The 11,983-nt window shown below is 38.9% G+C and overlaps 1 protein-coding gene across 1 annotated transcript; it reads right to left on the bottom strand.

Moving 5' to 3' along the window:
* Window positions 1-1,082: 1,082 nt before the first annotated feature.
* On the bottom strand, window positions 1,083-7,185 carry syngr3b (synaptogyrin 3b). The gene is made up of 4 exons (XM_052126894.1): window positions 7,039-7,185; window positions 3,693-3,927; window positions 2,853-2,998; window positions 1,083-1,821 (listed from the first exon to the last, which is right to left on the bottom strand). The coding sequence occupies exons 1-4, from the start codon at window positions 7,138-7,140 to the stop codon at window positions 1,603-1,605; spliced, it is 702 nt and encodes a 233-aa protein (XP_051982854.1). The 5' UTR covers window positions 7,141-7,185; the 3' UTR covers window positions 1,083-1,602.
* Window positions 7,186-11,983: the final 4,798 nt, after the last annotated feature.

The following is an 11,983-nucleotide window of genomic DNA, read 5'->3' as shown; positions in this document are numbered from 1 at the left end:
TCCTTGGGAGCAATTTCCAAAATGCCGGAAGGTACCACGTTCACCGGAATTGTGAAAAATTCAAATGTATGTGGCTAAGGTGTGTGTAAACTTCTGACTTCAACTGTAAACTAGCTACTTTTCATTCTATGTTTATTTTATGTTAGATAATAGTCTATCATCTAGTTGTAGTCTACTAATAGTCTTTGGGATTTGTATATTTATTGGTTTAAAAAAGTATTGGGATACCAATTGTTTTCGTCACTTGGAATCATTTTAGCAGAAATTTGCATGGTGTTTTGCTTAGTCATAACTTAGCAATTTAATGTTTTGAAACACAAAAAGTAGTTTACTGTACCCTATTTTATTCAAAATTATAACCAAGGAAAGCACCAGATAACTTCTGTGTGATTATGTAATAATAACTGATAATAATAGCATGCCAACCAAACTGTATATTGCCCAGACATTTGATGTTACATTTTAGTTCAATTTTTCATACAGTTTAATAAATCACATTTAGGAAACACTTTAATAAATCTTGGGTTTACCTTTGAGAATTGCAAAATCATGATTACCTACCTGTTTTATCCTAAACATTTTAAAACGTCAAATTTCTTTTTGGGAATAGTTCACCCAAAAATTAAAATTGTCTCATCGTTTACTCGCCCTCATGCCATCCCAGATGTGTATGACATTTTTCTTCTGCTGAACACAAACAAAGATGTTTTGAAGAATATCTCAGCTCTGTAGGTCCATACAATGCAAGTGAATGGTGACCAGAACTTTTAAGTTCCAAAAATCACATAAAGGCCACATAAAACTAATCCATACGACTGCAGTTTTTAAATATGACATACTTAAATCAGAAGTGATACAAGTGTGGGTGAAAAACAGATAAATATTGAACTCTTTTTTTTTTTTTTTTTTTACATAAATCTCCACTTTACTTTCACATTCTTTCACATTTTGAAAGTGAAACTAGAGATTTATGGTACACAGCATATGCTTCCAACAAACAACTATGCAAATTGAACACTGGCACAAGTTGTAATAAGTGTATCAATGTACAGTACACAATAATGGCATCCAGTGGTCTGGTTCAATGTACTGATTCCTCTTTATTTAGGACATCGTTGTATATGTTGCTCCAAAGTCTTTGATAACCATTGTAACTTCTTCCATTACCAAAATATAACAGTTACCTCTATGCTTAAGTGGGATTTTCAGTGTCATTTTAACATATCATGCAACTAGACTGAGTTAGAGCAAGCACACACACACACACACACACACACACACACACCACACACACACACACACACACACACACACACACACAGTTATCTCATCTAGAATGGCTGCTCCAATGTCCAGCAAAACAGACACATATACTGAAACAGCTGAGTGACACACATTTTCTCAATCTCTTGACCATTTTCTTACTCTTTCGCTTGTCAACCAGCAAAACATTAATAAAAAAAAACTATTACTAGTGCCCCTTTAAAATGTTGGCATGTTTTTAAATCATATAATAATAAATATGAATGTCTAAATAAACATTAGCGGCAGTCTTTACTCTGTCCTTTATCTCTGCTCCATTCCTTTCCGATTGGCTTTGGATTAAAATGCTGGTGGGATCTTGTAGCACGGGGGGATGGTCTCTACGGTTTCGATGAGTGGCGGACTCTGGTAAGCATTGACAGGGATGGTGGTCTGACCGGTGACATCGTTGGAGGGGTACGGCTGCTTAGGTGCCTGGCCAGCCAAATGCTCAGTTGTAAACAGTGTCATGTCAGTTCCGAGCAGGAATCGCTGAACGGCACACATGGTAAGGGCCGCCTAGTCAAGGTAATCAGGATTATGTATGTTAGTCAGGTTAACATGCTAGAGAGAAAGACAATAAGGCTTATAAATAAGCCTTTATAGTAGCACAACATGATCACATGGGAAATCGACATGTTCCTTCCAAATGTTCATGTACCCCAAAATCAAGCCCATTCAGCCCAATTACTAACAAGCACCATCCCCGATCAGACATTTTTGCATCAGTTCTAATGTGTTCTCCTTTTCCTGTGGCACTACTGATTCACAGAGACAAGTTCAGGTCCCATGGAAACCATGAAAGTAATCGCGATCACGTTAACAATGATAAGCGCAATTCAGAGGTTATATTTTCACTCTGAAATTACATTTTTACTCAACTGGAGGTTAGGTTTAGGGTTGGGGTTTGGGTTAGGGGGTTGAGTTAATAAAATATGCATTCCTGTTGACAGTATAACATCATTCACAACTAAAATTACAAGTCACTTATGGTGCCACCTTGTGGACATTTCACGCAGAAACTGGTCATTTGAATTTCGGTAAGCAAAGACCGATTTCAGCTGCAGTAAAATAAAATAAAAGTCCATACATAACTGAAGTCCCAAATATGCTACAGTTACCCTAGTGGTATAGAAATAAGACATCTCATCTTTGATTTGACACAAACAAAACCAAGGCTGCAAGGGACGGAAGTACTGTTCATTCAATATTTGGCACTGTTGAGTGCATACCTAAAAATTAGATCCTAGGTGTAATTTTCACTACCCGTGTTTTATTGAAAAATATTTTTTTTCACTGGAAATTTACAGAAAGACATCATTTTCAATGTTTTGTCGGCTAAACTAGCAACATCCAGGTCCACAACTGGACAACATACTGAACAGTCTCTACTTCCGCCTCACGAGTTTAAGTTAATGAATTAAATATGCCATCTCCCCTGACTAAAGTCTATTGGTTTGAGTAGGCCTGAAACGCAAACATCAACATTGGCTGTAAAACATCAGTGTAATTATGACCATGTGTTTGTACAGCAAGTTATGGTGTCTTACCCAGGTAAGGATGGAGAAGAAAGAGAAAGCAATAGCTGCACGAGCTGCATCTGATGCCTGCTCCAATGGCAGCTCTTTAGGGGATGTACAACTCCATTGATTGGCCAAAAAGCAGAATCCTACAAACCAAAGGAATGTCCAAAATCCTGGCGCGAGGAGATGGGAAAATAAAGACAAACTTAAAGGGATAGTTTAAAAATGAAAATTCTCTCATCATTTTTTTACCCTCATGCCATTCCAGATGTGACTGATTTTCTTTCTTCTGCTGAACACAAGCGTAGAATTTTAGAAGAATATTTCAGCTCTGTTGGTCCTTTCAATGGAAGTGAATGGGTACCAACATTTTGAAGCTTGAAAAAACATATAAAAGCAACATAAACATTATCCATATGACTCCAGTGATTACATCTATATCGTCAGAAACAATATGATAGGTGTGGGTGAGAAACAGATCAATATCTAAGTCCTTTTTTCCTATAAATTCTCCTCCCTGCCCAGTCGGTGGCGATAAGCACCTACGAAGGCTGTTTAAATGTGGAGATTCATAGTAAAAAAGGAACTAAATTGTTAAAATTTAAACTGTTCCTCACCCACACCAACCATATCGCTTCTGATGACATGGATTTAACCACTAGATTCGAATGGATTACATTCATGCTGCATTTATGTGCTTTTTGAGCTTCAACATTTTGAATTGCATTGTATGGACCTACAGAGCTGTGATATTCTTCTAAAAGTCTTTTAGTAGTCTTTACGTAACACGTCATCATACATGTACACACCACCCCAGATAGAAATGCCAAACAAAATGTAAATGTTTGTATTTTGTGTGTGGGTTACCTGAAAACCCAATCTCCAACAGCACTGCTCGCTTTCTGTCTTTGACACTGCTGATCTGGGGAAAGTAGACGTCTAGGAGCAGGAAGAAGACACTGGCTATGAAAGCCACGATTCCTATAGTGATCCCGTAGTTACAGGCATCTGCATTCTTATTAAAGACACAATGCAGTCGCTCACTGCCCATGTTCACATAGCCCTCGTTTATTATAGATGCAAAGACCGCCATGGAGAAGATCTGCCGATAGACAGAGAGAAAATAAGCAAATACACAATCTACATTGGGTGGTAATGAACCGGTCCATAAGCTCTATCTCTGGCCTGATGTTAAATGACTGAAATTCTTCAATTATTTGTATTCTGTTAGAAAGGTATCTAAGTGCAGCTTTTCTGCTCTTATATTCCACACTAAGTGGAAGGGCCACACAATTCTCTTATTGATGCCGTGCAATGCTATTAGTTTCTTAGCAGCATATGCTTGGAAGGAATTTAATTTGCACCTTAGAGAGAAAATGTGGCTAATTCACACTAATGCAACAGATTACACACTCAAACAGAAGACCGCAGATCATCAAGTAACACAAATGCATGCAGTCTAGTTTGTGTGTGTTTGAGAAACAGTAGGAGAAAATCAGTACAATGCTCAGGTGCTGCTTGCTATTTTTGGCAATGGAACTCTTTAAACTGACACATACATCACATCACACAGTCGTCATAGAAACAGTTACAGCTGCTGTGATAATTGGTGGGCTAGATGAACCAGCATGTTAAACAAGCCTCAAAGGAAGCCCTATAGAGCATTTCAGCAAATACTGCTGCCGTCTTGATTTTAAGATTTAATGCTATTGTTAGTGTTGTACTAAAGGAATATTCTGGGTTAAATACAATTTAAGGTCAATCGACAGCATTTGTGGCATAATATTGATACCACAATAAAATATTTTGGCTTGCCCCTCCTTTTCTTAAGAAATGGGTTCCAGTGACGCACTTACAATGGAAGTGAATCTGTAAACTTTAAAATACTCACTATTTAAAAAGTATAGTTACAAGACGTAAACAATATAACTCTAAAACGACTGTAAAAATGACCATTTAAACAAGTTTACAGTTTAAATAAAACAGTTCTTACAGAACTGACCAGAAGGGGTCATGAAATGGAGAATCAAATTTTCCTTGATATTTAGGCCTATAAGTGGTAACTGTACTATAAAAACATACTGTAAATTTCAGAACTCAAAACTTCATCCAAAGTCTAAAAATAGCATATATAGTTACCACCCTGCTGTAACGTCTCATTTTGAAATCTGTCTGTTCATGATGTCACGACACATTGCTCATTTATATATCCAACAACAGGCATCATCATACCCTTGGCCCCACCCACTAGCATGCAGTTCAAGTCAAGAGAGCAGGCCTCACATGACTAACTATTCTTAACATCACACCTAAAGGATCCCATCTGGACTATTTTGAATAATTTTGTCTATAAACATGAACTACACAGACGCTTTGACCGCTGCCATGTAGCCGCCACTTTTAAAAGACTTGGTAAAAGAGTTACAACTCTGAATGGGAGAAGCTACATTCAGCTGCTGCCTCTTTTTGTTTTAAGCTCAAACGCGCCATGGACTCTTTCTTTCGCCAATCTGCGCTATTTTTAATTGTTGGTGTATGTAAACATAGTACATCTTTGACGATGGTCGTCTTTGACAGTTTTGGTGTGTTTCTTACAATGTGCATATGCCTACAGTATGTGTGTGTGTAATTTCACCATTCTTTGAACTACGATGTGTTTTTTTTTTTTGTCTCATGTTAGTGTGACCCTCCAGTTCTAGCCACTCAGTATGGGACTTGAACCTGCATCTCCAGCATGGAGCATCAATTGAGCTTTACCTGTATTGAATCTGGAATATTCCTCTAAATATAGTCAGGGGTTAAATTGGGCACCTTCAATTCAAAGAAGAAAAAAAGATGGCAGGCATTTTTTTTTTTTAATCCAGACAGTTTTTGTTTGATCCATTTCACACATTTCATCTCCATTTAGCAAGTGAACATGCTCAAAAAATGCATGCTGGTAAAGGTGTTCCTCTTCTCTATAGATCTCAACAGTCTGGTTCTGGAAGTAAAAATCCCACTATTTTTTTCCATAGGCAAATTGATTTTCAAGTTAAACAATACCTTATATGACTAAACATTTAAAAACAAACCTACTATGAACTCTGAGGAGGTTTGATAGTATATGCTTCAATTGAAGCTATCAACTATATTACCCATGGTCCAGCAGAGAAAGATCTACCAATTAGAGAACAGTGGCCAACAAAGCCCGCGAACGATCTTAGGAGCGACCGCCCACTCCCATGACACAATTTGAATGACATAATCGAGTCAGTCTCCCTTCCTCCTTAAACTACCCTTATGTTTTACAATAAATGTAAATTGTATTGTTTCTATAGTTATAATAAACAACTTTCAATCAATAGTTTTATATATTCCCAACGTTTTCAATTCGACTATGTCATTCGCGGTGCTTCACGGTCTTGCACCTTTGTCAGAGCTGGTTGGTTTGGTTCATGGATTACAACTCTTTTATACATGATTTCATGAAAAGCCTATGCAAAAAATTTGAAAAATACTTCCGGAACACGATGGCTGAAAATCTGCAACACTGATTTGTGTTAGTGTATTTATTGCCTATGTCTACTAGACAATGTTCAGACACATTGTTATTCATCATGGCTGTGTTAAATGTAGGTAACACAAAAACATTTTGTTTAATCTCCTACACACAGAAACAACAATAACCCTAGGCTTTGATTTACTGTACAATTATTGCAGGGTGAATCCCTATGGAGCAATTGCACAGGGGTCCACTCAGTTCAAAGATCCTTCCAACTCTACCAATACGATTTATGTATTTATAAGACCAAAAGCTCACTGTGTCCTAATGAAAACTATCATGACAGAGTGCCCTTTAATTGTAATTTTCTTTAAGAAAGAAAGACATACATAAGTAACTTATATAAACTCTTATGTCTCGTGTGCAATGGGTGGAATAAATATTGCAGTCAATAGTTTTAAAAACTGCGCGCACACGCAATGCGCGCGTCTTTACCACTGCAACATCTGACGTGTTCGTGCCCCTAGAAGACAGCATCCTACAGTATAATAACGCACGGTCCTTTTCATACAAAATTACAGGCGCCCCTAAAGCAATAAATAAATTATAATGAATATGAATGATTTCAGAACACCATAAAATCGTTTCAGTAATTGTTTGGCACTAAAAAATGGAAATCTGATACGATTTAATATCTATAAATTATAAATCATAGCATATTATTGCTCCTACCCATGCCAGCACTCTTAGGATAGTCTGAGGTTGTTTGACAAATGCGATCAGATCGAATGCCGAACCGGCTCGCCCTGCTCCAAACGAGCCCGTTTCATCCATCTTCTCAGCACGGAAGAGGGAGGCTGAGTGCGTTCACGAGCATCTGTCGCGCAACCGCACTGGAGAGCGCGCGCCCGTTTCGCACAAACAGAGTGAAACGCTCGTGCGCATGATTGAGAGGGATGATTTGAACGTTTGCCTGTTGCAAGTAAAACGTTTGTAAATATTTTAATTTCACAAACAATTTTGAAAAATGGGGTTTACAACAGTCTAGAATCGATGAGATAATTTGGTGAGACAATGTCGACATTTGAAAGTGATTCGTGAAAACTAACAAAAAGTACCAGAAAGTGTCATTGTACTGGTTATTTTGTGTACTGTTCCTTGGTAGTACCACGTAAATACCATGTAATATTAACCATTCAGTACCCTGGTTTTAAAGCTGTGGGTCGGACACCTGTCAAGGCGGTCGCGAGATAACAGTGTTCAGTGGGATTTTTGATTCATTACAGTGAGTCGAATAGTTGGAATCCGTTCACCAAAAAGTGTTGTTCATCACGTTTTCTACATACTTTGCCCCAGTAGGTGCCAATAAATTAACTTTATATGCTATCAGAGCATTGAATCTAACGGGTCGTTCACGACCGAAACAATAGAAGTGAACGAGAACATTTCATTCACTTAAAAGATTCATTCAGTATTATTTGAATTAGGGCTGGGCGATATTCAGCTTTAAACAAATCGATTTCTGTTCTAATTTTGTGAAAATTAATTAGATGTCTGGAATGGATTAGGAAAGACTAAAATTACTAGTTGGTAGAGTAGTCTCTCACTTTATTGAAAATATTTCAATATTTTCCCTCGGGACACCCCTGAACCCACATTCAGCATCATTCCACAGTCACAAGGTCTTCTTTGCCCCATACTTGGGTATCTGAATCTAAAGAAATATAAAAAATATTTAATTTGAATGTAAAAATATTCCAACAAATACTGGACTGCTGTCACTATGCTTCAGAACAAACAGATGATCTTTTAACATTCATTTTCATCAATTGATAAATGGTTAAAGACGATAAAATTGGTAAAAGATCCCACAGACCCCACTGCTTTGGCTGTCTCTGGACCCCTGTGCAGTTTTTAGAGACTATTTTGACTGTTTAGAATGTATTTTTTCTTCTTTTCTTCTGTCAACTTTGAAATAAAAAAAAGAAAGTGCAATGTGTAAATGTACACTCACCTAAAGGATTATTAGGAACACCATACTAATACTGTGTTTGACCCCCTTTCACCTTCAGAACTGCCTTAATTCTACGTGGCATTGATTCAACAAGGTGCTGAAAGCATTCTTTAGAAATGTTGGCCCATATTGATAGGATAGCATCTTGCAGTTGATGGAGATTTGTGGGATGCACATCCAGGGCACGAAGCTCCCGTTCCACCACATCCCAAAGATGCTCTATTGGGTTGAGATCTGGTGACTGTGGGGGCCATTTTAGTACAGTGAACTCATTGTCATGTTCAAGATACCAATTTGAAATGATTCGAGCTTTGTGACATGGTGCATTATCCTGCTGGAAGTAGCCATCAGAGGATGGGTACATGGTGGCCATAAAGGGATGGACATGGTCAGAAACAATGCTCAGGTAGGCCGTGGCATTTCAACGATGCCCAATTGGCACTAAGGGGCCTAAAGTGTGCCAAGAAAACATCCCCCACACCATTACACCACCACCACCAGCCTGCACAGTGGCAACAAGGCATGATGGATCCATGTTCTCATTCTGTTTATGCCAAATTCTGACTCTACCATCTGAATGTCTCAACAGAAATCGAGACTCATCAGACCAGGCAACATTTTTCCAGTCTTCAACTGTCCAATTTTGGTGAGCTCTTGCAAATTGTAGCCTCTTTTTCCTATTTGTAGTGGAGATGAGTGGTACCCGGTGGGGTCTTTTGCTGTTGTAGCCCATCCGCCTCAAGGTTGTGCGTGTTGTGGCTTCACAAATGCTTTGCTGCATACCTCGGTTGTAACGAGTGGTTATTTCAGGCAAAGTTGCTCTTCTATCAGCTTGAATCAGTCGGCCCATTCTCCTCTGACCTCTAGCATCAACAAGGCATTTTCGCCCACAGGACTGCCGCATACTGGATGTTTTTCCTTTTCACACCATTCTTTGTAAACCCTAGAAATGGTTGTGCGTGAAAATCCCAGTAACTGAGCAGATTGTGAAATACTCAGACCGGCCCGTCTGGCACCAACAACCATGCCACGCTCAAAATTGCTTAAATCACCTTTCTTTCCCATTCTGACATTCAGTTTGGAGTTCAGGAGATTGTCTTGACCAGGACCACACCCCTAAATGCATTGAAGCAACTGCCATGTGATTGGTTGATTAGATAATTGCATTAATGAGAAATTGAACAGGTGTTCCTAATAATCCTTTAGGTGAGTGTATATTGTGATAAATATCGATATCGAACAATATGAAAAAGATTATCGTGATAACAATTTTGGCCATATCGCCCAGCCCTAGTAACAACCAGTCAGTACCAACAGGTTGTCTAGATGTTTAGTGCCAAAAACACAAGCCTATCAACATCTTCTGGCTTGAGAGATGCACTGTGGCATGTAACTATATTTCCACTGGTACTAAATACCCTTTCTGATGGGGAACTGGTGACGGGCGCACACAGTTACTTTTTCTCCAGATTTTTTTGGTTTGGGAACATTTCCTCATGGTCCTTCCACCATTGCAGGGTATCTGATTTACTCTCAGCGCCAACAGACTGCAAGTAGGCAGACAACTCTGTTTTAATCCGTTCCTTCTGTGATGTGTGGCAGAGGATGGTGTTGAGGTTTTTTTTTAGTGGCTCTGGCTCTGATACTGTTGGTGCTTCATGAGGCTGTGAAGCAGCAGACTCAGCTGTGCCCTGGTCAGACAGCATTACGTCCATCTCCGATATGGCTTTGCACTTGATTTCCTCCACCTTTTCTTCTGCAATGTATGTTGTTTTGAACCTGGGATCCACTAACGATACCATGTCCAGCAGGCCGTGGGTGGCAGGGTCAGCAAATTTCTCACTCAGGTAATCCAGGATGTAGACTTTGATAGACTGGGTCAGTGCAGTGTCATCCTCCTGAATTGCCAAGATGCTGGAGAGGAAGTGACAAAGCACAGGCTTGACATAGGACACTGTGACGTAGTCCTCACCTGATAGAGCATCTGTGAATTCCACGAGGGGTGGCCTTGTGCACTGACTCAAGGACATCCAGGTCCAACAATTCAGTCACTCACAACTTTTGGCAATCATTTATTATATATTTTCTACAGATCTCAGTCAGATTTAAAATCCACTTTATTCATAATTTTCTGGCAATATATGCTTTAGCCTATATATTTTTGATAAATACATAATACGTGCGCACGCACAAACACACACGCACACAGTTTTTAATTGAATGAAACTATTATGAAGTGCTCTCTTATTGTTTACTAGTAGGCTGTTATAACATTGCTGATAATAAAAATGATTATTGTTCCACTGGGAGAGACAAAAACTCACCAATCGCAGGGTGCAGCCGATGGCCAAAACACTGCAGACTTGTCCACATATTCAGGCTCACAGCTTTGATTATATTTGTCCCGTTAACAGTGGTGATGCACACTAGACGAGCTTCTGTTAAGTTCCATGACACGAGAGCATCCTACAAGCCTTGTGCAATGATCTCGCCTGCATGATCCTCTGGGAAAAAGCTAGTTTGAAGGCACGAACTCTTCAACTCCCAATTATCGATGTCATGTACAGTGAAACTCAGATATGGCTCACACGTTCTGCTGGACCACAAATTGGTAGTTGTGGAGAAGTGAGTCACATTTGTTAGCTGGTGGGACAACCTTTCTCTGACTGAAATGTACAACTCTGGTAGAGCTTTCTCTGCAAAATATTTGCGACCAGGCAATTCATATTTTGGATCAAGTGTCTTAATGAGTTTTTTGAATGTTGACTTTTCTACTACACTAACTGGGGCCAAGTCTTTGGCAATGTCGTTGTTACAGTGATTTCTTTCCATTTTGGACTTTTTTTGTCATATGGTATTGATTTGGAAAATGAAGAAGCCAGGGTCATTTGCTTCTGGGCTGGCTGCTTTGGCGTTTTATTTGGTGTGGGTGGAGATGTAGACATGCAGAGTTTCAGGCATTCTTCGTTTTGTAGAAGGTGGCATTTCAAATGGTGAAACAAATTTGTGGTACTGTTACCTTTTGTGGCAGTGGTTTTGCTGCATATTTTGCAGATAACCGTTGTTTGTTCAGCATCTTCTTTGCGATAACCAAACCACTGCCTGACGATGGATCCAGTGCTATTTCTTTTCAGAACCAGTTCGTCCACCTCCATTTTCTACTACCGTTCCCGAACTCGACATTCGTTTTGTAGCTTTGCTTTTTTGGCTCTTTCCCTGTTCTCTCCAGTTACAAAAACACACGTCTCACGACTCTCACCTATATACGTCACACACACTGGGAGTTTTTTCTTCTTTTTGTGTCGTGAGAGGGAGAGAAGCAGAACGCAAAAAGCAAGTCTCACGCCGGCGGCTTAAAAAATTACTTGACAATTTGTACTCCATGTTCACGAAATAGCAATTTACTACATCGTGAGCAGAACAACAATATATCGCCCACCCCTAATTTGAATATATTATATTTCGCCACGCAAAGAGTCATAATTATGAGATAGTAAAATTATGAGATGCTAAATCATAATTATGAGTTACTAAATCTTAATTATGAAATATTAAATTATAATTATAAGATTACTTTTTACTGTATCTCATCATTTTGACTTTTTAGTTGAACATAATGACATTTTATCTCATAATTTTGAGTTTTATCTCGAAATTATGACT

Source organism: Xyrauchen texanus, chromosome 5 (assembly GCF_025860055.1).
Source record: "Xyrauchen texanus isolate HMW12.3.18 chromosome 5, RBS_HiC_50CHRs, whole genome shotgun sequence".
NCBI classification, from domain to species: Eukaryota; Metazoa; Chordata; class Actinopteri; order Cypriniformes; family Catostomidae; genus Xyrauchen; species Xyrauchen texanus.
This window is presented reverse-complemented; position numbering and strand designations above follow the sequence as displayed.